Source organism: Equus przewalskii, chromosome 1 (assembly GCF_037783145.1).
Source record: "Equus przewalskii isolate Varuska chromosome 1, EquPr2, whole genome shotgun sequence".
Taxonomy (NCBI): domain Eukaryota; kingdom Metazoa; phylum Chordata; class Mammalia; order Perissodactyla; family Equidae; genus Equus; species Equus przewalskii.
In genome coordinates, this window is record NC_091831.1 from 124284510 (window position 1) to 124310612 (window position 26103).

General features: G+C 38.6%; 1 protein-coding gene and 1 long non-coding RNA gene across 2 annotated transcripts in view; one reads left to right on the plus strand and one right to left on the minus strand.

Annotated features, from left to right (window-relative positions):
• The window catches only part of SPESP1 (sperm equatorial segment protein 1), a 19555-nt gene extending 12172 nt beyond the window's left edge, over positions 1 to 7383 (minus strand). The window contains exon 1 of the mRNA XM_008507543.2: positions 7173 to 7383. Coding sequence (XP_008505765.1) covers positions 7173 to 7242 — 70 coding nt within the window. The 5' untranslated portion in view covers positions 7243 to 7383. The remainder of the gene's footprint in view (positions 1 to 7172) is intronic.
• LOC139083761 (uncharacterized) lies at positions 7160 to 26103 on the plus strand. The gene is made up of 2 exons (XR_011540664.1): positions 7160 to 7294; positions 25022 to 26103. It is a non-coding gene; the product is annotated as an uncharacterized lncRNA (long non-coding RNA).

A 26103-nucleotide genomic window follows, 5' to 3' on the forward strand; every position in this document is an offset into this window, starting at 1 on the left:
TCCACCCTCATAAGGCTTCAGTGAGGTGCCCAACCTCTCCGCCCTTATCCCACAGACGTGCTTGTCTTCCAGCAGAGAAGACTGAATGAGGAGTGGACTTTCATCTCCACCCTGTGGTAATAAGACAACATTACTCTTCCACCGCTGAAGCAGTGTCAGAGGCCTATTTAAATCTGTAATAGAAGATTTAAATAAGATCCAGACTTACAACATCATACCCTAAATGCCCAGGTTTTAATCAAAAGCCACTGGTCAAAACAAGAACTAGGAAAATCTCAATTTAAATAAGAAAAAAACAGTCAACAGATGCTAACCCTGAGATGACATAGATGTTAGAATTATCTGAGAGAGATTTAAAAGTAGCCATCATGAAAATGCTTCAACAAGCAACAATGGGTATGCTTGAAATAAATGAAAAATAGAAAGTCTCAGCAAAGAAATAGAATATCTAAAGAAGAACCGAATTGAAATTTTAGAACTGAAAAACACTAACTGAAATGAAAAAACTCACTGGTTGGTTCAACAGCAGAATGGAGGGGACAGAGAAAAGAATCAGTGAACTAGAAGACAGAACAATAGCAATCACCAATCTGAACAAGAGAAAGAAAATGGACTGGCAAAAAAAATGAACGGAGCTTCAAGGACTTGTGAGAATGTAACACATAAACTCTAACATTCATGTCATCTGAGTCTTAGAAGGAAAAAAGAAAGAGGATGAGTCTGAAAAAGTATTCAAAGACATAACAATGGCTGAAAATTTCCTAAATTTGGTGAAAGACATAACTTAGAAGCTGAGTGAACCTCAAGAGAATAAACCCAAAGATACCAATGCCAAGATATATCGTGACCAAACTTCAGAAAACTGAAGACAAAGAAAAAAATCTTGAAAGAAACGAGAGAAACAACATCTTATCTATAGTGGAAAAACAATTTGAATTCTCATGAGAAACCGTGAGGTCTGAAGGAAATGGCATAATATTTTTCAAGTGCTGGGGGAAAAAAAGAGTGTCAACTCAGAATTCTCTGTCAAGGGAAAATATCCTTCAGGAATGAAAGGATAATCAAGACCTCGCAGATGAAGAAAAATTAAGAGAAGTTGTTGCTAGTAGACCTACCCTAAAAGAATGGATAAATGAAATTCATTAAACAGAACGATAAAAGAAGGAATCCTGGAACACTGGGGAGGAAGAAAGAATAATGGAAAGAGCAAAACTATGAGTAAATGAAACAGACCTTCCTTCTCCTCTTGAGGTTTCCAAATTACGTTTAACAGTTGAAGCAAAAATTATAATACTGTCTGATGTCGTTCTCAATGTATATAAAGGAAATATTTAAGACAATTATATTATGAATGGGAGAGGGTAAAAGGACATAAAGGGAGGCAAGCTTTCTACATTTCACTCAAACTGGTAAAATGTTGCTATCACTAGACTGTGGTAAGTTATGAATACATAATGTAATACCTAGGTTATACAAAGAGATTCACTCAAAAAGTCTGTGTCAAGATGTAATTCTAAAAAAAACCTCTCTGTCTCAATATAAGATGGGTGCGATCTGATCAGGTGCTTAAAATACAATTTATATTTTAAAAAACTAAAGCTTTGAAAACCAATAATATTGTTAATTTAAACATGCGGTTTGGTATAAGAATAAATACTTGGTAAGTTAAAGACAGTAGCAAGATGTTCCACATAAACCTGAGAGCCCAGTAAAGAGGGAAGGATAAATTTTAAGACTGTCACATAAAAACAAAAAGTTAAAGGTTGATGGAATATATCTGGTCTTTGTGCTTTAACAACTTATACGTTTTTACTTTCCCCTTGGCCTGTAAACTTATGGAAACTGGTGATTGCACATAAAATTTAACCAAGAATCATGGATGCTCATTTTTCAAAAGATTCTAATACAACTAGGATTTTTATTACCACAAGAGTGAAAAACAGAATGCCTGTAATCAATACAGAACTCATGTATATAAAGCTTAACATACACCCAAGTATTTAATCATTTATAGGTGGAACAGACTCTGGCTCAATGTCCTTAACTTCGGAGAACAAATTGTACTTTCCATCTATGTCATGAAGTAGGCTCAAAAAGAACAGGCTTCCCTTACTCTACAGAAGTTAAGTGATGCAAGCAAAAATTGATACCTGAAAGCTGCCATCATGTAAGAACTGCCAGCTAAAGCACCAACACCTTCAAATCAAAATGAACTTTAAAAATGAGCTGAAGTACTTTCAATTCAAATCAAAGTTGTAACAAGTGTGCTTCATTAGTGGGGTGTGCTCAAAGAATGGTCACAAAAGGAAACATTGTATCTTGTTATTCATCCAGCAGTTTCCCTATAATTTGTTAATTCAAATTTTAATTTTTGAAAACAGGTAAAACAAACAAGTAATTATGTTCATATTAATTAAATGTTCCAGTTAAAGAAATGTAACTTTAGGGTTAGGGGATGGGGGAAACAGGGAGAGAAGCTGGTAAAAGGGTACAAACTTTGTGTTTTTTTCCTAAAGATTTTATTTTTTCTTTTTCTTCCCAAAGCCCCCTGGCACACAGTTCTATATTTTAGTTGCGGGTCCTTCTAGTTGTGGCATGTGGGATGCCGTCTCAGCATGGCCTGACGAGCAGTGCCATGTCCTGGCCCAGGATTCGAACTGGCGAAACCCTGGGCCACAGAAGCAGAGCGCGTGAACTTAACCACTCGGCCATGGGACCAGCCCAAAACTTTCAGTTTTAAGATGAATAAGGCCTGAGGATCTAATGCAATGGTGACTATAGTTGGTGATACACACAAAAAGGTAAATATGTGAGGTGATATGTGTTAATTAACTCAATGGTGGGAATCTGTTCATAATGTATACATATATTAAATCATCACACTGTACATTTTATATATATTAGAATTTTATTTGTCAATAATATGCCAATAAAGTTGAAAAAAAAGAAATTTAACTTTATGGCTTTGCACTTCTTAGTATTTATGTTCTTGAGCTGTGATTCCCCACACTGAATATGAGCTTGCCCTATGTAATTGCCTTGGTCTATAGCACATTAGCAAGTCTGACACAGCATAGGCTTGATAAGAGCTTGCATACTGGGAGTTTGTACAGCTCTCGCTGGGAAGCAAGCTGCCACGGTATAGACACTTGAGCTAGACTACCAAAAAACGAGAAGTCATGTAGAGAAAGAACCTAGAAGATGAGAGTCCATGTTGGATGTTCTCACCCAAGTTGAGCTTCCAGTTAAATACGGCTGTATGAGTGACCCTTCAGCTCCACCATATGAAGGAGAAGAACTGCCCAGCTGAGAAATAATAAATTTCGGGGGTGGCTTTTTATGGTGCAACAGATAACCAAAACAGCTTCATAAAATTCTATTTTCAAAAAGGAATACAAATTTAGTTTGGGTGAAGAGTTAAAAATCAAGAAGTTATCATACAAGTAATGTTCAAATTTAACTGGAACCAAAATAACCTCATGACTTTGATATATATCTCTTCTAGTTCTGTTCAATAAAATGATCCAAATAACAATATCACCCCAGCACATAAGTCTGATAGGTATCCCAGTTACTTTAGTCTCTAATACCATGTTCTACTACGTCTCCTTGTAAAAAGACAGTGGAGTCCATTCAGAGCAGGGAAGACACAAAGAGGTCTTGGGACAACCAGTTAATTCAGAAAACAAGAAGCCTTTAAAAACACGGGATCCTATAAAGAAGATATGGTGTATATATATATATATATATATACATACAATGGAATACTACTCAGCCATAAAAAAGGATAAAATCATCCCATTCACAACAACATGGAGGGACCTTGAGGGTACTATTTAAGTGAAATAAGCCACATAGAGAAAGACAAACTCTGTATGACTCCCCTCATAGGTGGAAGTTAACATATAGACAAAGAGAACTGGTGGTTACCAGGGGAAAGGCGGGGTTGGGGGAGGGCACAAAGGGTGAAGTGGAGCACCTACAACATGACTAACAATAATGTACAACTGAAATTTCACAAGGTTGTAAACTATCATAATCTTAATAAAAAGCTTAAAAAAAAAAAGGAAAAAAACCCCAAACAAACATGGGATCCTATCAAAAGAATACAGAAGGCAGCTCAACAAAGAGAAAGATAGGACTTTCTCTCCCCCATAAAACATTAATGGACAGGCTAATAAAACTACTACTCCTCCCCCAAAGGCCATCCTCTGGACATTCACATATTAGATGACATGCTCCTCATCCTCTGAAAGATTAATGAAGTGTGTCATGACATTCCATTCACAGGTTTGAGAGACCCTCCCAAGCGCCAATAGCCTTGGGCCTTGAAATAGTGTAAAGTGAGCTTGCAGCACAAGAACTTTACCTTTTGAATGTACTTGAAATAAAAGGAATCTGCTTTTCCTTTGAATTTATTTGCCGATAGATTTGAACAATTATTGCTGTTTGCTGCCTTACTACTTCCCTTGCCTTCTGTGGTCCATTAGGACAAAGGCCTTCCTAAGGACAAAGATGCCAAAGACTTAGATATTTAACCTTCTATTAACACCACTCTAGAGAAGCAAGTTAAGAGGTTTTGTTATTCTAGCTTAAAATAATCCTGTATCATTAACCCTGCTGTTGCTGATCTATCCAAAGAGATGACCAGGAAAAACAATTTATTCATGAAATATTTTTTTAAAAGCCCAAAAACTAATACCTCACCTTCTTGCATTTGTAGCTTCAGGCCCATGAATATTTAGTGACTTAAAATTATAAAAGTCAAATTATATAATTTATTTTAATAGTATTTAAACATATAACTATTATGTTAATGTTACTTTAGAAATTATACATTTTTTTAAAAGCAAAAAGAAGTCTCATTAAGAAGAAAAGCAAGTCGTACAGTGCAAATACATTAAAGAGGCGTGATTTTAAAAGTTTGAAAATATTTAAAACTAAAACTATGGAAAAACCAGATATAAGGAAATTAAATGAATATACATAAATTTAAGTATATAGTAAAAAGGTGTTTATCCGGCACCATCAGGATGCATGTGTATGTAGAGGAGTATAGATTAAACTGGCACCAGCTAAACTTGGGTAGGGCCTATTTGAAAGGTAGAGGCAGTTACAAGAAGTGCTGAGGTTTTTAACAAATGTAATGACTTAATACAATACCCACGATGTTTATATAAGATAACCTCAAAACTGTCTTAGTATTCTAGAAAAAAATTGTCAAAGCTGCACTTTCCTTATGAAAACCTATGTGCCTTTTCTTCAGCATGAGAGAGCATTTTTTACATGACCCTCTCTCCAACAATTGTTGGAACAGCAGCCATATCAAATAAAGAATACATAACTGATTTAAATCAAACACAATAAGCCTGGTTTCTTTTGGTATACTTATTTCAAAATAAATAAGTAAATCAACAAAATTAAAATTACTTAAACAAAAAGAATGAAAGAGACAGAGAAATCAGCCATGTTAACATCGCTCTACATATCTCTTAATCCATTTCTGTGGAAAAGAGGTAAATTACATTGTCCAAGATATCTTCTATGACCCATGACCTGCATATATTTTCCTTATGTCTTATATCATCTATGTATCTTCAACACAAAATCATTCCTTTTTCTGACAGGTATCTTTTCATTTGGTACAAGCCTTAAGAAAGCTTAGGGAAGACGGTACAAAGAAAACGAGCAGGCTATGAAATTACGGAGTTAGGCAGGAGACTGCACTGAGTTAACTGAGTATCCAGCAACTCTCTAGCAGTCTCAGAGTGTACTGTGTGACAGTATTACTGTCATGTCAACTGAAGCCTCCATGTTAGTCACTTGTGACCTACTGATCCACAACTACCAAAATGCAGTAACTGGTGTTGGTTAATAGTGACCATCAGACATGAAGAGAAGATATCATCTTCAGTACGTTCTGTTCCTTTGCAGCAAAGGAGAAAAATTTTACAAAGATTTTTGTTTAAAATAGCTAACAATCATAAGTGCTAATATTTAAAGGGCTAACTTTAGTTATCTAGGACACTTTATCCAGAACTTTTCCCACTACTATTCACGATTTAGGTTGTGTTGTATTTTCATTTTTAACCAAGACCTTTTAACAATTCTGAAATATAGCTCCACATAACTAGCGTGCACTCTAGTACTTTTTTCACACCTGTTAAATTTTATTTATTTATTTGGTTAAACCAAACCCCAACATTACTAAATGCTACAGTGAACTACAGTTAGACTAGACGGACAAGCCTCGCAGTCATATCTGGAGTATCAGATTATCAGACATTTAACTACTTAAATACTTCAAGGTGTCCACATGATGTTAATATAGCAGTCAGCTCCCCCAGTTGGAACTTACTAGTTTTCACCTGTTGGGGAGGGACAAGTAGTGAGTTCTAACTGCATAACTAAGGGTACGACTCTGTGCACCAGAGGATGCTCTGGGGGAGCGTCAGGGGTCAGTGAGCGCCCTAGAGAGCTGCCCACAATCCACACGCTCTCCCTGTCTTACCACAGGGGCAAAGTTTCTGTAAAGGGCCAGAGAGGAAATATTTTAGGCTTTGCAGGCCACACAGCTTCTGTGGCAACTACTCAACTCTGCTGTTATAACGCGGGAAAACAGCCCTGGACAATATATACAGGAAAGAGCAGGGCTGTGACCCTGCAAAACATTATTTACGATCAATGAAATTAGAATTTCAGACTTTCCCACCTATCACGAAAGATACTTCACATTCACATCTACAAAGGTAAAAACCACTCCTAGCCAGCCAGCCGTACAAAAGCAGGCCGCCGTGGCGCTGGCCGCAGTCTGCGGACCCCGCTCCATCACGCACGGTCCAGGCGGACGAGGTCAACCCCGAGGACCATCGGCCCCGGCCCGGGATGAGGAGGTCACGCCGCGAGCCCAGCGCGCCCAGCGCTGTGCATCCGGGTCCCGTAGGGGACCCACTGCCCGGATAAGCGCCCAGCGGCGGGAAGCGCCGGGCGGAAGAGGTCGCAGGAGGCAGGAGAGGGACACGCCTCCGCTGCGGAGGCCAGCCCCTGGACAGCGGAGTCTGCGAGATTAGGACCAGGGAAAAGGAAGAGCTGGGTCTCGGGCGGGCCCCGGAAGCCAGGAGGTTCCCCCAGAAGAGCCCCGGGGTCGCCGCCTCCTCAGGCCGGTCACTCACTCGGATACGCCGGCACGGACGAAGGCCATAGCAACAGCCCAACTAGAAGGACTAAGGACTTCATAGGCATCGTCCGTAGCACTCCGCCATGCGACGGGAACGTCCTGGGGCCACCAGGCCAGGTACCTCAGGGCCGCAAGGGGAGGGCGTCAGCGGCCGACCGTCCTACCTCAGGGCCTTGGGAGCCCTGCAACGGTTGTCCCCAGCGCGCAAGCGCAGCGCGGGGGCGGGGTCGGGGGGCGCGAGCGAGGCGCATGCTCGCTCGGCCTGGGAAGCTCTGAGTTCCGCGCGCCTCGGACCCTCTGGACGCCTGGGCAACGGCTGGGGCTGTGCGGACTGTGCTGGCTGTGCGGGCTGCGTGGGCGGCGGGGCGGCCTGGCAGGCAGGGTGGCGGGGCGGCCGGGCAGGCTGGGCGGCGGGGCGGCGGGGCGGCGGGGCGGCCGGGCGGCCGGGTACGCTGGGCGTGGAGCCGGGCCTAGAACGCGGCCCTGGCGCTGAAGGAACTGTCTGAGGGAAGAGACGGGCAAACGCTCGACGACGACAGCGGTGTGGAGGTGCCGTGATACAGGAAGCGCTAGGCACCCGGAGCGCAGAGGGGCCCCCTATCCGGGAGGGCGGGCAGGAGGTTGCCTGGGTGGAGGAACGCTTGGAGCGCCCGAGAACTGAAAACAGCTCTGTCTGACTGAGGGGGAGGGGAGAGTGGGTGGAGGAGAGGCAGGCAGCGGCATCAAAGCCACTTTAAGGGGTTTGGGTTTGTTTTGTTTTTTCAAAGGGTTATATTCCCTTTTTTTCCCCCCGGAAAAACAAACTATAGCTATGGAGAATAGGTCGGTGATGGTTTGGGGTTAGGACTGGGGAAAGCTTGGCTATATGAAGGGGTAGCTTGAGGGCGTGTTTCAGACTGATGGCTAGTTGTGGTGGCCTCAAAATCTGTACACGTGTTAAAATGCATAGAACTACACACCACAAAGAATCCGTTTTACCGTATGGTACTTTAAAAAATTTGACATACACCCATGTCTCTACCTCAAGGGGCTTGGATTTTGTTCTGAGGCAATGGGGAGATACTGCAAGGTTTTGAGCTGGGAAGGGTGTAATTAGATTTGTGTTTCAGAAAGCTTGCTCTCCTTGAAGAGTCGAGAATGGGTTGGAGGAAGGAAGCAAGACTAGAGGCAGGGAGTCAAGTTAGGTGGCTGTTCCAGTAATCCAGGCACAATCCATAGGGACTTGGACTCATAGTGGCAGAGGACATGGGACGTGTGGACAGATGTGAGAGACGTTTAGAGTTAGAATCAATAAGACTGGGAAGTTGAATGTGAGGAATGAGGGAGAAGGAGATGGCGCTCATATTTCTGGCTTGGGCATCTCGGCATGTGGTGTGAGATGGGGAATACAGGATAGAGGCGGTGGAGGAAGATAAGTTCAGTTCAGCATTGTTCTGTTGAGATGGGCTTGGGATCTCCTACTGGAGAGGCCTGTCCAGGAGCAGATGGATGGCCCTGGAGAGAGCTGAGATGGAGATGGAGGTTTAGGGAGGCATCAGCATCTAGCAGTGGGGATGTATGAGATTGCCTGAGGAGAGTTTTTAGAGTGAGAAGGTCACTGAGCTTTGGACAGATCCCTGGGACACACAGGCAGGCTAGAAAGGGCGGGAGGGACTTGCAAAGGAGACTGAAGATGGGGTGAGGTAAACCAGGAGAACGTAGAAGTTTCATGGAAGAGGAGGAGTCCAAGACTGTCCAATGCTTCTGAGAAGTCAAACAAGAGAGGGACTCAGATTTAGCAACGAGATCCTTGGCAGAAACAGTTTCGGTGGAGTGGTTTGGGCAGAAGCCAGACCACAGTGAGTTGAGGAATGTGTAGGATGTGAGGAAGTGGTGACAGCTAGTACAGTAGCTAGTACAGACAACTTTTTCAAGGTTGGTGCAAGAGTTTAATGTGCTTTACCACTGCTTAATTCAAATATAGCAGCCTTCTAGAATCAAACCGTTAGAACTATTTGGAAAGCAATCTGGAATGTGTAACAAAAGCCTTAACATAATTAAATACTATGATATAAGTTATATAAATTCGGGGGGTAGGGGAATATGTCCTAAGATAACCATAATGGATCATCTACAATATAATAAAAAACAAAGAAAAACACAAAATAAGAGAATGGTAAATTATATTTGTTGGTTAGAATACTGGGCAACTATGAAATTGATGCTCATAAGCTATATCTAATTTGGGGAAATGTTCACCTTGCAGTGGATCACATTTGAGGTTTTAATTGAGGTCCTACCCTCCCTGAGCTTCCTGGTTCCATTACCTTTCATTTCACCATTGAGATATCAATGATCACCTTAATGCACTAATTCATGGTGGGGTTGAAAGTCAAAGCACTTTTATAGGAGCTGCTGCTTAGGTGAAAAGTTTTGTTTGCTTTGTTAATTCTTTTGTTGATGTTTTCAGTGGACGCACTTGACTTTGAATATCAAAAGCTAAGTAAACTGAAAAACAGGAGAGCATAAACCATAGATTAGGGGGGTATTCAGAAGATGTAAGGTCCGTTTGCCAGACGGAGGTTAAAGTTTCTGGAGGCAGAGGAAGCGGATTGCAGCTTGCAGACAGAACTCCCAAAAGGTTTTGGGGAATGCAAAGATGGCTTGTGTCTCCCTTTCCAGGGTAGAGTTCAAGGAAATTGAGGGGTTGTAAGGGAGAGGTTCAATTAAGATGTCTGTTAGGCCCAGAGCTGGGGTTGTTTCTTGCTTGGCTGTTTATATAAATGAGATAAGACCTTAATGGCTCTCATCTTACAGACGTTCAAAATGGACATGGCGAAATAGCCAAGATACATCCTTACTGTGGAATTCTACTTAAGAATGGTTTTTAACACTATGTACTTGACGATCTATGTACTGACATAGAAAAATCTCCAAAATATGGTATTCAGTTTTAAAAAAAAGAGTGCAGAAAAACACATACATCCATTTATGTAAAATCACAGCACAGTTTTATGTATAGTTCCATGAATACACTAGAAGTCATTCTGAAAGGAAACACAGCAAGCTGAAAGCAGTGCTCGCTTCTAGGAAGAGAAGAGGGAGATGGGGGAATGGGAGATTTTGAAGGGAGAGTTTTTTTACTCTAAATATTTTTCTTATCCTTTGAAATTTTCCAAACATGCATTGCTCATGCAATTAAAAATAAAAATGGTAACTTTTCACAAAATCTAGAAACTTGGAGAAGGGGGCAGCAGTAGAAATATGTATTTTATGCCTCATGCTTTCTGCTACTGACTTCACTGAAGTATTTTTAAAGTGGCTAATTCACTGCCCACCCCTGCAAAAAAAAGTATTTAGCCTGCATCTCTACTTCACCTCTGGATTCTGTACAATGTTTGATACCTGATCACACAGCATCATTTAATGTTATATGGCTTTTTTCTCAGGGGTGTATTTCATCTATATTTTAACTGGTGTAAAGTAGTTCTTCTGCTTCTCTCTTTCACACAGCACCTTGTGGGCGCTCAGTGAAGACTTAATGAATAAGCACCGGCTCATGTTCTTCCACCCTAAAGGAAGAAACCTTCTTCCCCTCCTGGTCCTGTCAAAATCCTCCCTCCTCCCTCCCATTAGAATATCTTTCCTATCCCATGTTTCCATAATGCTATGTTATAGCCATTATTTCACTGAATTACTCTATTCTATGTTTTTCAAGTCAGTCTTCTCTAGGCCAAGGCTTTGAGATCAAGGAACCAGATCTAAGTTATCCCTGCATTGTATCCTCCCAACCCAGCCAAAGTCTTGCATTCACCAGATGTTCCATAAATGCATGTTTGAGTTCAATTGAAATTAAAAGGTTGGGATATTTTTATATAGGCTTTTACAGAATCCTAAAAAGAGCTAAGAATAGTAACCCAGCTACAGAGGCAACTTCCAGCAACAATTTTCAGTCTTAAGAAGGAAATCCTCAGCTCTAAGTAACTGCATTATTCAAGTCCAAGTGAAACAAATGGCATGCAGTCTCTTCACTGGTTCTTTTCTCCATATACCCCTGCAAGTAATTCTGGACAATAAATTCCTAATTGTGGAATTGCTTTGTCCAATAGAATGCACCAATTTGCATACTCATCAGTAAAATATAGTAGTGACTTACTAATACTAGGTGTCATCTTTGAGGACCAGTCATGTTAAATATGGTATCTTGTTTTAATCTGTTTCACTTTGTTTTTCAGTGAAGCAAAGAGTTCTGCCTACTCTCTCTCCCTGTGCCCACCTCAGGCTTTCCCTATATTCCTTCTAGTGTAAGTCTAAAGCTCACATTTGCCTGCTGGGTATTCTTTCTCCTTCTAACCCCATGAATTTGAATTAATAGGCTATGGTTTGCCAGAAATATGTTTTTCCCCCTAGGGGAAGAGGCATATTTGGGAAGTCCTGCCCCCATCATCCCAGGTCACTTCCCCTTTCTTTGCCACTGCCTCAACTATTCTCCTGGATCCACTACACAGGTAGCTCTGGCTATAGCCCTTGCTTTCTAAATGCCAATGCAGATTTCATATCTCAGGTCTCAGATGTCACTTCCTAACAGTACTGGGCACAGTGCCTGGCAAAATAATTGAAATTTGGTATCTATTAAATGAGTAAATAAATGAATGAATCCACCCATCTGCCTCTCCACCCATCCACTCCACCATTCTAAAAATCACTATAGCGCTTATCAGCTGGAGAGCACCAGTAGTTTGTCAGAGAAGGGCTTCAGCCAGCTGGGGGCGGCAGAACCCCACCAATGGCTGGGATGGTACTTGTAATTACTTCAGAGTATCTCTCCAGCTGTGAGTCTGGGAACTGGATTCTGATTTTGTTCCACTGGAGCATGTTTTTCTATTGTGTGTTTTGTTTTACTCTTATGTCTTGCATTCTAAATGCACAAAATAGCATGTAGTAATATTTAAAATGATTCAATAGCAGTAACTTTTGTTGTCCAAGTGAGATTTTCTTCAGTGCAGGCTGCCTAGAGTAATGTTGCACATCCAAACCTCCTCTGATTATAAAGCTACTCCATATGCAGCTACATTGCAGATATACCTGGGCTGAAATCACTTTGTAAAATGAGACCTGGGAGCACACAGAAGAGGCAGGCTGACCCTTGGGAGTGCCCTCTTTCTACAGGTTCTGCCCCACTGGAGGTAGGCAAAATGCAGTTTTTTGTTCACAACTCAGGACTCTGAATTTGCTCTAAAGGATGTTTTTGTTTTGTTTTAATAAATGGATGGCAAAGAAATCCTGGAATGGGGATGGGAATAGCTGAGAAGCATGTGAGCCTTGGAGTGTTTTCAGTTTGTCCAGGAAAACCCTCCCTGTTTCCTTTTGGCTCCACCAAAGTCATTGTGCAGCCCTGTGAAAGTCTGAGAATGTAGTTGGTGACTTATAAACACATCAGAACAATGATTTATTGCCCCAAGGATCCACCTACCTAGGAGGGTCCTGGAATTCTAAAGGAGTCCTCAATACAAATTTAATTTGAATTCACTTAACTTTTGAAAATGGGATATGTTCCCACTAAATAGGAAGATTCTTAAGAACAGGGACTATGTCTTTTTGTGTTTGTATCCTAGGGACGTTTCATAGTGCCTGGCAGAATGTGGGCTCCATATTTGTTGAATAACATATGAAACTTTCTATTTGATGCCACTGAATCAAATAGAAGATGACCTTGGGGAAGAAGGACCTCAATGTCTCGGGATCTCATTTTCCCTATCCCTCAAATAATAACCCTTTATATTTGAATATTGGCGTTAGTCTAAACCTTATGGACTCTATATTTCCTTTTATACTCACAGCATCCTGGAAGGGTAGGCTAAACAGGTATTAGTGTCCTAGTTCCATAGATGAGAAAACTGAGGCTCAGGCTAAAATATTAGGCCAGGTCACCCAGCCACATCCTGATGCACTAAGACTGCAAACTCAGGTCTTTTGCCTCTAAGTATATCATGCTTTTCACTGTACCTCTCTGGATTATAAGAGATAATTGTACTAGTCAGTCTCTTGGAACCTTTTTTCTAGGTCCTGCAGTGGTTCCAAATCCTCACTGCACATTAGAATTTGTGCAGAGTTTTAAAAGAAATAACCAGTGATCAAGACTGTGTGGTACTGACAGAGAGATAGACACATAGACCAATGGAACAGAATATAAAATCCAGAAATAGACCCAGACATATATGCCCAACTGATTTTCTATAAAATGCAAAAGCAATTCAATGGAGAAAGAATAACCTTTTCAAAAAATGGTGCTGAAGCAATTGGACGTCTACAAGTTTAAAAAAATGAAACTCCACCTAAACCTCACACCTTATACAAAAATTAAAATGAATCACAGATGTAAATCTATAAAACTTGAAGGAAAAAAAACAGGAAAAAACCTTCGGGACCTAAGACTAGGCAGGAAATTCTTAGTCTCAACACCAAAAACATCATCTATATGAGAAAAAAAATTGATAAATTGGACTTCATCAGAATTAATAACATTTGCTCCAAGAAAGCCTCTGTTAGGATGAAGAGCAAGCTACAGACTTAGAGAAAATATCTGCAAACCACAAATCTGACAAAGGACTAGTACCTAGAATATATAGTGTTCTCAAAACTCAACAGTAAAAGAAAAAATTCAATTAGAAAATGGGCAAAAGACACAAACGGACACTTCACTGAAGAAGATATACAGATGGCAAGTAATGCACATTAAAAGCTGTTCCACATCATTAGCCATTAGGGAATTGCAGAGTAAAATCACCATGAAATACCACTACACACATATCAGAATGACTAAAATTAAAATATTGACAATGCCAAATGCTGCTGAGGATGCAGAGAAACAGTATCACTCATAAACTGCTGGTGGGAGGTAAAATGGTGTAGCCATTATGGAAGAAGACAGTTTGGCATTTTCCTATAAAACTAAACATGAAACAATTATATGACCCAGCAATTGAAATCTCGGGCACTTATCCAAGAGAATTGACAACTTGTCTTTACACAAAACCTGGACTTGGATTTTCAGTGGCTTTATTCATAATAACGAAAAAAGTTGGAAGCAGCTCAGCTGCCATTCAATAAGTAAATGGTTAAACAAACTGTGGTACATCCATACCATAGAATACTACTCAGCACTAAAAAGGAATGAGCTATTGATACCTGCAACAACTTGCGTGAATCTCCAAAGAATTATGCTGAGTGAAAAAAGCCAATCCCTACTTTCTCATAAGCCTTTTCAATATGCTCTTGAGGGGCTGGCCCTGTGGCCGAGTGGTTAAGTTTGCGCGCTCCGCTGCAGGCGGCCCAGTGTTTCGTTGGTTCGAATCCTGGGCGCGGACATGGCACTGCTCATCAAACCATGCTGAGGCAGCGTCCCACATGCCACAACTAGAAGGATCCACAACGAAGAATATACAACTATGTACTGGGGGACTTTGGGGAGAAAAAGGAAGAAATAAAATCTTTAAAAAAAAGAATATGCTCTTGAATTGTTTGCTATTATTTTGCTGAGGATTTTTATAAATATATAAATATATTGGTCTGTAGTTTTCTTTCTTGAGGTGTCATTGTCTGGATTTGGTATCAAGGTAATACTGGCTTTACAGAATGAGTGAAGAAGTGTTCCCTCCTCTTCTTTTTGGAAGCGTTTGAGAAGAATGGGTATTAATTCTTCTTTAGTGTTTCATAAAATTCATCAGTAAAGCTGTCTTGTTCTGGACTTTTCTTTATTGGGAGTTTTTTTTTTGTTACTGATTCAATCTCTTTTACTTGTTAATAATTTGTGAGATTTTGTATTTCTTCTTGAGTCAGTTTTGGTAATTTGTATATTTCTCAGAGTTTATCCATTTCATCTAGGTTATCCTATTTGTTGGCATACAGTTGTTCATAGTATTCTCTTAGGATCTCCTTTATTTATGTGAGGTCAGTATTAATGTCTCCAGTTCCATTTCTGATTTTAGTGATATATGTCTTCTCTCTTTTTTTCTTAGTAATTCTAGCTAAAGGTTTATTAATTTTTGTTGATCACTTTAAAGAACCAACTTTTGGTTTCAATGATAATCTCAATTGCTCTCTCTTCTCTATTTTGCTTATCTCTGCTCTAATCTTTATTACTTCATTCTGCTTGCTTTGGGTTTAATTTTCCAGACTTTATGTCGTTCTTAAGTTGTAAATTTAGTTTGTTGATTTGAGGTCTTTCTTTTTTTTTTGATGTAAACATGTGTGACTATAGATTTTCCTCTTAGCACTGTTCTCACTGCATCTTGTAAGGGTTGGTATGTTGTGTTTTCATTTTATTTATCTCTAAGTATTTTGTAATATCTCTTGTTATTTCTTCTTTGACCCATTGGTTGTTTAATAGTATGTTGTTTAATTTCCACAAATCTTTTTAGTTTTCCAGTTTTTATTCAGTTACTTGATTCTAGCTTCATTTCATTTTGGTTGAAGATACTTTGTATGATTTCAATCTTTTAAAATTTATTAAGATTTTCCTGTGGCCTAACATAGGGTCTACTCTGGAGAATATTCCATGTGCACTTGAGTAGAATGTGTGTTCTGCTGTTTTTGGGTGGAAGTCCTATATATGTGTGTTAGGTCTGGTTGGTTTATAGTGTTGTTCTATTTCCTTACTGTTCTTCTGTTTAGATGTTCTATTCGTTATTAAAAGTGGGGTACTGAAGTCTCCAACTGTTATTGTAGAAATGTCTATTTTCCTCTTCTATTGTGTCACTGTTTGCTTCATATGTTTTGGGGCTCTGTTGTTAAGTGTGTATGGTTTGTAATTGTTATAACTTCTTGATGAATTGACCTTCTACCAATATATAATGTTCTTATACCAATATATAATGTCCTTCTTTGTCTTTTATGATAATTTTTGACTTAAAGTCTATTTTTTTCTGATTTTAGTATAGTCACTACAATTCCCTTTTGGTTACTATTTGCATGGAATGTCTTTTTTACATCTTTTCACTTTCAACTTGTTCATGTCCTTAGATCCAAAGTGACTCTCTTGTAGACAACATATATTTGGATCGTGTTTTGTTAAATACATTCTGCCAATCTCTGCCCTTTTTGGGAGAATTTAATCCATTTGCATTTAAAGTGATTACTGATAAAGACTTACTTCTTCCATTTGCTATTTGTTTTCTGTATGTCTTGTACCTTTTTTCTTCCTTATTTTCTCCAATACTGCCTTCTTTTGTGCTTAATTAATTTTTTTTGTATTTTGATTTCCTTTTGTGTGTAATTCTTAGATATTTTCTTAGTGGTTACCATGGGGATTACAATTAATATCCTAAATTTATAGCAGTCTAGTTTGAATTGATTCCAACTTAACTTCAATAGCATAGAAAACTGCTCCTATACAGCTCCGTTTCCTCTTTTAGGTTGTTGTTTTCACAAATTACATCTTTATATGTTGTGCACTCATTGACATAGATTCATAATGATTGTTTTATGCATTTGTCTTTTAGTCATGTAGGATATAAAAAGTGGAGTTAAAAACCAAAAATAAAATAATGCTAGCTTTTATATTTATCTGTGTAATTACTTTAACTGGAGATCTATATGTTTTCATATGACTTAGTTACTGCTCAGTGTCCTTTCATTCCAACCTAAAGAACACCCTTACCACTTCTTGTACGGCAGTTCTACTAGCAACAAATTGCCTCAGCTTTTGTCTTTCTAGGAGTGTCCTAATTTCTCCTTCATTTTTGAAGGATAATCTTGCCATATACACAATTCTCAGCTGCCAGTGTTTTTCTTCCAGAACATTAAAAAATTCATCCCACTCCCTTCTGACCTCCATGTGTCTGATGAGAAATCTGCTGTTAATCTTATGGAAGATCCCTTTTTCATACTTAGTTACTTATCTCTTGCTGCTTTCAAGATTCTCTGTCCTTGGCTGTTGACAGCTTGATTATGTGTCTCAGTGTGAATCTCTTTGTGTTTATCCTTCTTGGAATTTGTTAAGCTGCTTGAATGTGTAGATTTATGTCTTTTATCAAATTTGGGGAGTTTTTGGCCAGTATTTCTTCAGACATTCTTTGTGCACCTTTCTCTCTCTTCTCTCCTTCTGGGATCCCCATTGTACATGTGTTGGTATGATGGATGGTGTCCTACACATCTCTTAGGCTCTGTTGAGTTTTCTTCGTTCTTTTTCTTTCTATTACTCAAACTGGATATTTTCAGTTGATCTATTTTCAAGTTCAGTTTTTTCTTCTTCCTGCTCAAATCTGTTATTAAAACTTTCTAGTGAGTTTTTCATTCAATTATATTTTCACCTTCAGAATTTCTGTTTCATTCTTTTTTATCATTTATATCTCTATATTAATATTTCCTATTTCTTCACATTGTTCTCCAGCTTTCCCTTATCTGTTTTTTTCATGGATTCCTTTTTAGCTCTTTGAGAATAGTAAAGACAATTGATTTAAAGTCTTTTTCTAGTAAATTCAATGTCTTCCTCAGGGACAGTTTCTGTTAATATCATCTGTTAATGGGCCATACTTTCTTGTTTCTTTTCATACTTCATAATGTTTTTGAAAACTGAACATTTTGAATATTATAATGTAGCAACTCTGAAAATCAGATTGTTTCCTCCTTCAGTAGTTGTTTTTTTTGCTTTCTGTAGGCTTTAGCTATTTGTTTGCCTAATTAGTTTTCTAAACTATTTTTGTAAAGTTTTTAATCTTTGTTATAAGTAGTCTCTGAAGTCTCTCTTTCTTTAGCTTGTGTTCAGGTAGTGTTTTGACAGGTTTCCTTGAATGCTAGGAACTTAATGGGAGAGAGAGAGAGAGAGAGAAAGAGAGAGAGAGAGAGAGAGAAAAACCTCTCCATGTCTTTGCGCATTGGCTCAGTCCTAGGGCATTCCTTCAGTACTCCTTTAACTCACTTCAACTCCTAATTTCTCTGGCTAGAACTTCCAGTATAATGTTGAATAGCAGTGATGAAAGAGGGCATTCTTGTCTTGATTCTAATCTTAAGGGGAAACCTTTCAGTCTATCACTATTGAATATGAGATTAGCTGTGGGTTTTTCATAAATCCCCTTCTTGGGTTTTTGTTGTTTTGTTTTGTTTTTTGTTAGTTTGTTTGTTTTCTTGTCAAGCCTGTACAAAATCACTGGTCTGGTTACAGAATAGAAACACTGAATGTTGGAAGTGGAAAGAACTTCAAAGTTTACAGTCCAAATCTCTCATTGTACAGATAGAGAAGCTGAAGCCTAGAGAGGCCAAATATCTTATCCAAGTTCACTAGGTTCTTAAAGGCAGAGCTTGGACCAATGATAATATCTATGTTTTATTACCTGCCTACTGAATGTCAGTTACTATACCAAATAACACTATCTCATTTACTCTTCATATTAATCTTATGAGGTAGATACTGTTATCTCTATCTTACAAATGAGGAAGCTGAAGCTTGGAGACTTTAAGAAATTTGTTCAAGGTCACACAGCTGGTAGGTTGATGAGCTGTTGAATCTGGGTGATCTTACATGAGGAAGTAAGGAAATTTTCAAAGGCTTATAAAAGCTTGTCAAAGGAATAGACCAACTTGAAAGGATTCTACTGGCCAAATGTATAACAATGTCAGCATCAAAAAACACAATGTAATTGTTTGAAATACATAGAATTCATAATGATATTATATTATAAATTCATAATGTTACTCAAATAAGAATAAAACAACAAGTTCATTTGTTACCACTGGTGGCGGCTAGAACATTAACTTTGGAAATTAGTAATTACTTTTTTACTTTGAAAATAGGTTATTAAAGGAAAATAATTAAGCATTTATCCCATGTTTTAATTAGGAACTGTTACAGGATAATCAAATAAACCTTGTTGATGAGGAGTCTTATTTATAGAAGAATATCAAATAATAAATGGAGAAGGAATGATAAAGTTATAAAATCAATTTACAGCTCCTTAATGAAATAGTTCATTAGTGCAAAGATCAACAAAAGATGTTAAAAGCATTAAGTGAAAGATTGATAGGGAACATGTTTTACATGTTTGCAGAATTTCATCTCACAGGTTGCTTGTTAAGCACAAGCCAGGAAAGTGTAATTTTACAATTCTATGATCAGGCTATTATCATCTTAACCTGAGGATCAATCTTAGCATTGCAAATATTGGGAGAACTAGATTCATACGCCTTCTAATATGATGAAATATAAAGCATACAGCACCACCTATGAAGTATTTTTTGCAAAAAAATAACTTGTAATTGAAAGGAAGGAGGATGGATGGAGAAACAGCTCATACTGCTCTATGAGGAAACAAGCAACAAATCCAGAAGGCAGGGCTTCAACAAGTGAATTATAAGACAGTTCAAGATTGAAGAGACATACAATAAGATAACAAATGAATAAGCCAGTTATAAAGATACTTTGGGGACAGTTAGAAAATCCTGAATAATTTCTGGATATTAGATTATATGAGGAAATTATGGTTAATATTGTTAGAGATGATAATGTTATCATGGTCATGTAGGGAAATGTCCTTGCTTTTTAGAGATGCCTGCTGAAATACTTGTGATGAATTATGATGATGTCTGTATTTACTTTACAACACCTTGACAGCAAGATCAATGTGGCAAATATGGTATTTTAGTTGATTGGTATATAGATATGAACTATTCCATTTTTTCTATTTTTCTTTATGTTGAAAAATTTTATCATAGAAGTTGGAGGAAGCATTCCAGGTGAAGAAGGTATCCCTGTTTGCCCTTAAGACACACCAGCATGAAAAACAAACTTCAAGGACAGTTCCAGGATGGTAGGTCAAGTCCACAAGGAAGCCAGCAGTACCACTCTATAGTGGCCAGCAAGGAAGGATGCTGGACCAAGAGCCCTGCACCTAAGATGGAAGGCCATAGCTTTGCTGTGGGTCATACTGGAAATTCTTAGCAGAGGATCTGAAGAAAAAGTGGCACGAGATGATGAAGGATGTCCTGTGGAGGGAGGAAGACCAAACACCTGCAGTGATTGGGATGGTAAAATGGGAGTAGTGGCTAGAAAACTGGAGGCTCCACATGGCAACTTTACTCAGTTCATGAAGCCAAGGAGCACATCCACATCCTTCCTGGGGAATATGGTGAAACAGGACATCACCCTGCAGGGACCCTCAGAAGCCCGAAAGAAGTTGATGAACTTAGTCACTTACTGATTTTCCTGCATTTCTCAGATTGGCTATTGAATCATAAAGCTACCCTTTGTAAGAGATAGACCATGTTCATAGATTGGAGAACTCAATATTGTGACAATGTTGCTCCTTCCCAAGAGGGTCCAGAAACAGGCACATATACTGCCACACATATACTGTCACCTGACACTTAAAAAAATGGGATTCCTGGGGTATTGATAATGTACTATTTCTTAATCTGGATGTTGGTTACATGGGAGTGCTGAGTTTGTGAAAGAAGCTGTGCATTTATTATTTGTGTACTTTTATGTTTATATAGTATACTTTAATTAAAAGTTGATCCCAGGCCAGCCCAGTGGTGCAGCGGTTAAGTTTGCACAATCCGCTTTGGGGGCCCAGGGTTCACAGGTTCAGATCCCAGATGTAGACCTATGCAGCACTTGTCAAGCCATGCTGTGGCAGGTGTCCCACATATAAAGTAGAGGAAGACAGGCACAGATGTTAGCTCAGGGCTAATCTTCCAAAAAAAAAAAAAAAAGTTAATCCCTATATAAGAGTTCAAATGATGTTTTCCAAGATTAAACTGCTATTGTTCAAAAAGTTCTCCTCAATTCTCTGCATTTTTAATACTCCCCATTAGTTCTTTGGTGGCTTTCACAGAGTACTAAGTTGATTGACAGGCATTGTTAATGGGAAGGAACAGAAGTGTCATCTTGATGAGTTACCGGTGTCATCTTGATGAGTTACCCGTGGTCTTTGCATAGTTGCTCTTTAGTCTCCTAGTAATTGTTGAGTCACTTGTTGGATCCCACAAATACATCCTGACCCACTCCATTCCCCCAGCCCATTTGGAACCTTTCAGAAATAACACTTCTTTTAGAGCCACTCACAGACAGCTTCTGCTTTCTGTTTTAAAATATCTTAAAATTTACTTTCATTGAATGGTATCTAGAGAGAGACAGATATAGAGTTAGGAAGACCAAGGGAAGTAAGAAATAACTTAGGGAAGAAGGAAAAGCATTCTTTATCCTCCAGATTTAAAATAGAGCAATATGTATAGGTATAAATATATAACTTTAATTCTTTAAATAATATATTATCTTTATTTGTAAATGACTTTCATGTGTTACCTAATTGAAACCTTTTGCCAAAAATATAGTAGGCTAGAGCAGCTCTTTTTTTTTTATCCCTGTGCCTGGGATGGTGTGGAGAGGCCTGATTTTACTTACGGGGTCCATGGTGTCTTTTTGTATACAGTAACCACTGCCTTATGTCTCTGATGTGATCAGTGCAGGGGAGAAATACAATAATTTGTCAGAGTTAGGACCTGACTGACAACATGCTCCTCAGTTCTTAAAAGAAACAAACAAACAAAAAATTCTGCTTTAAAAAACAAAAAGTAATGTTAAGTACATCCTAAAAAATTTCAAATGAAACACTCCCACTCCTAAGCATTAAACACTCTTAACAGTTTGCTATGAATATGGTATTTCCAGAATTATTTATGTGCACACATATGAATGTGTATTATTTATGTGCAAACATATGAATGTATATTCAGATTGGTTTAAATTTATTTGACAAAATAAAATCATACTACGCATACTGCTCTGCAACTTGCTATCTTCTCCCCAGTAGATCCCAGCCTTATTTCCAAATCAATGCATATAAATCCACCTCCTTCTTTCTGATCACTTCAGTATGGATCTACAGTGAAGTTTTTAACTCTATATTAAACATCTAGGTTGTCAACTTTTCACTATTACTAATATTATAAATATTCAGAAATATCTGCCCTTGTTCACGTATTTTTGCAAATCTGTGCCAGCATTTCTGTGCACCAAATTCTTAGCAATGGCTTTGCTCAGAGGACATTGTATTTAAAATTTTGTATATAGAGCCAAATTGCCCTCTGAAAAGTTTGTAGCAATTTACCTTCCCACAGACACAGATGTGAATGTGCAAACCACATCCTTGTGATGGGACCTTCTTATTTGGCTCTCCACTTTCATAAAGCTGATCCATTTTCAGTCATTCATAAACTACAGTTGCCTTTGTTCTGACTGACCTTGCAGTTTAAATCTTACTGATGCTGTGAAAGGCCAAGTTTTGAGTGGTCAGTTAGTAAAGTTTCTGTAATCTATTTATTCTTTTAACATGTTGATGATTATCTTTCAGGTCTTGAAGTCTTTTATTTTATTGTTTTTTAAGTATCAACAGGCAAAGATGTTCATCAAACTTGATCACAAATGACTATTTCAAGGCTTGAGTCTTGCTGTAAATCATTATTTATGGTTTCCCCAGGTCATGCCATTGGTTGGAGGGCAACATATGATGCATGGAAAACACCATCATTCTCTTTTACGACTCTCTGTTTCATCACAAAACCTCCACAATACAATAGCTCGGTTGTCAGTAACATTGTGTATTGATTTTTCAGTTATGTAACGCAGACAGGTTACAGTTTTAGCTGAACCGTATACTCTCCAAAGCTTTTATTTCATTACATATTCAAAAGTCTATTCCCTCAGTTGTCTTGGATATTCCAAATTTCAGCCCTGGAACTTTGGAAGTTTCTGAATTGACATCACATAGGTGTGGCAGCAGCCTCCAGGTGATTTTGAGAAAGCTAAATTTCTGCCAGGTCCTAATAAAAATTGTAAAATTTCTACATTCATCTTGTTTTTAGTTTATAAAACACTCCTGTGACTTATATAAAGCACATTATGTAATGGCATTGGTTGTCGTTGTCGTCAAATGTTCTATTTGAGTTAGAGGTTGACTTGGGAAGGAGTGGGCAGCAGTGTGTGGAGGCGTCTGTGCTTCCAGGCTGATTGCTCCTAGTGTGAGTGCTGTTTCAGTAGGATGGGGAGATGGCTTCTAGACTCAGCCAGTGAGAAACCAGCCATCCTGTAAGATCAGAGTGTGATACACTCTGAAGGGCTTAAGTAGGGTGACCAACCATCCTGGTTTGCCTGGACAGGACTGTCCTTGTGTTAGCACTGAAAGTCCTACATGCCAGAAAACCTGTGACATTGGTCACCCTAGCATTGTGAACAGGCTCAGCTACATTTATTACTTTGTCATTTTGCAGAAATGGCAAAATGGTTATAAAAATTGTAGCACGTTTAATAAAATAATCCATTTAAAACACCCCAAATGTACAATTCATTGTACCTGTGCTATTCACAAGATAATTTCAGAATTTTTAACAATAATAATTTACACACAAGTGGCCAGCCCCATGGCCTAGTCATTAAGTTGCATGCATTCTGCTTTGACGGCCCGGGGTTTGTGGGTTTGGATCCTGGGCAGAGACCTACACCACTCCATCAGCCATGCTGAGGCGGCAGCCCACATACAAAATAGAGGAAGATTGGCACAGATGTTAGCACAGGGCTAATCTTCCTCAAGCAAAAAAGAAAAAAAAATACACATGGCAGTCCAGTGATGGCACAAGTTGAAAATTGTAAGGTGAACACCTTCTTTCATTCTTTTTTTTTTTAAAGAAAACATGATTTTAAATATTCATATCTTATTTATTTCTTAATGTCAGAGTTCTCAGTCAGACTTGAAAACACTTCAAAACAAGTCCCTAGCAATCTCCAAATTATTCTTGGTGACCTTGCTATCCATCTAGACATAATCTTGGGACCAGAAGGGCATATAAAAAGTCACCTTCCTTCATTCTTGTTGGTCTATCTCTGTGACTACAGGAATCGCCTCATGTAGAAGAAACACCTAAATTGTCAATGTAAGGCCCTCTGTGAATGCCAGGTCTGGGCCATGGTAGGCTCTGATGGGGACTTGAGGGTAGTCAGTGGTCTCACCATTAAAGTGGCAAAATGCAAGAGACTTGGGAGGGTGGGTTACCATGGGCAAGAAAAGCCTGCCCATGGTGCAGACGATAGGGGAACGTTGAAGAGAATTTAAAAACAACAATAAGCCCGCCTGAAAGTTGACCTGTTTTTTATTGTCACTGTGTGCTGACAATTCTAAAAATTGTCACTGATAAAATACTTCTTGGAAAAAATATTTTGTTGGTCTGCGTTCTAACCAAAGGCAGTGATTCCTGTTGAGTTTTAGGAATTTACATGTAAGCTTTGAATTAGCACATCTGTGTATCACTTAGGCTTTGGTGATATCACGCTCTATGTGGAGGCTAAGTTGGAGAACTCCCAGTTAGACAGTTAGCCCCGAAATACTCAGCCATGCACTTTTGTTTTGAGATTAAGTTCAAACCGTTCAGCATGTTTGAGCTCTCTTTGGCACAGTGTGTGCCTCCAGCGCTTGTGATATAACATATCCCTGCACTTGGATGGTAGATGCGACATAAGCAAAGATGGCATACAGTTGTAACGATGAAGAAGCAGAGCCCAAGTTACTTAAGTTCCTTCATTCTTTGCGACCTCTTGGAGTTTTTACTTGTATATAAAATTGAAAACAGTGAAACAGCATGCCAATTGTGAGATATAATGTTTTTGTTGTAAGTGCAAGTTTTAGTTCACACATGCAGTATCTTTAAAATTTATATCAGTTCTTTTTAAATAGTTTTAAAACTAAAGAACAAATCAAGATAATTATTACTGATTATTAAAGTAATTTTATCATTAGAGGATAATGGTGTTAAATATGTTAATATTTGCACATACCTGCTTTAACATTAACTTTTTAAAATTTTGTCTTTTGTTTATAGGTCAAGTGACTTGCCCAAGATCACACAGAAACTAACTCAGCAGAAACTTAAACTGTTCTTCTGACTCTGACATCGTACTTTCCACAACTGCACAATCATCTTTCATCATCTGTTCTTGCTCATTTTTCAAGTGTAATTTAAGGTCTTAAAGATTTGGGTCTAGAAGTTCAGCTGCAAAAGAATTTATTGTTTAAAAGGCAAAATGTTTTTTATGTGCAAAAATTTATTTTGCCCAAAAGTTACTGTGGTTCTCCCAAATGTTTTCTTTTTCTTTCTTTCCAAGTATAATTTAATGTCTTTGAGACATTCCAGACAGCTCCTCCATAAACTGTGGGCCCCTCTGGAATGCTCTTCAATGAGTGCGTAGGTGAGCTTGTTGGGAGCTAGACCGGAAGCAGGAATATTCAGGCTCACAGACAAGGTGAGACCAACACAGAAAATAATCCCAAGAGTTAACTGCAGTGGTTGGGGAGAGACCCATAGCAGATGCATGAAGATTTTGTACTCAGATTGCACATCTACGTGGCCGATTCCATCTTGGCCCAATATTTAGATAGACCCTAGGCATTGTCACAGAATGGTCCATTTTGCTGCTAATGACAATTGGCAGGTGGAGATGTTTTTCATGTCCAGTGAAGGCATGGGTTGCTAAAAACCTTTCTATTTTCTTCCCAGGCTAGGTCTACCATTTAGTGTTGAAGCATACTGATGTCATAAGCCTATGAACATCATAGACGTGTTACTACTCTCTGCTTTCAAGGACAGACATTTATGAGGTTTTTTCTCCCCCATGGGGAGGGAAGATAAAACCATGTCAGTACAAACACTTTATATTTATTACTAAACATGGTAAACTAGGGTGCATGTTTAACTTTCGTTTTAGTTTAACACATTCTGGTCTAGCTAGCAGTGGGTTTTCAATGAACAGTTTTGGAACGTTTTCTGCTCTTACCATCGAAAAAGTTGTACAGCTTAGCTTGAACAATTTTGCTTGTTTGTTTACTAATTTGTAGAAGAATGAACTCAAAATGTCAGACATGTGAAAAGTGAAATATTTTAATAATAATTCAATTGATACACAA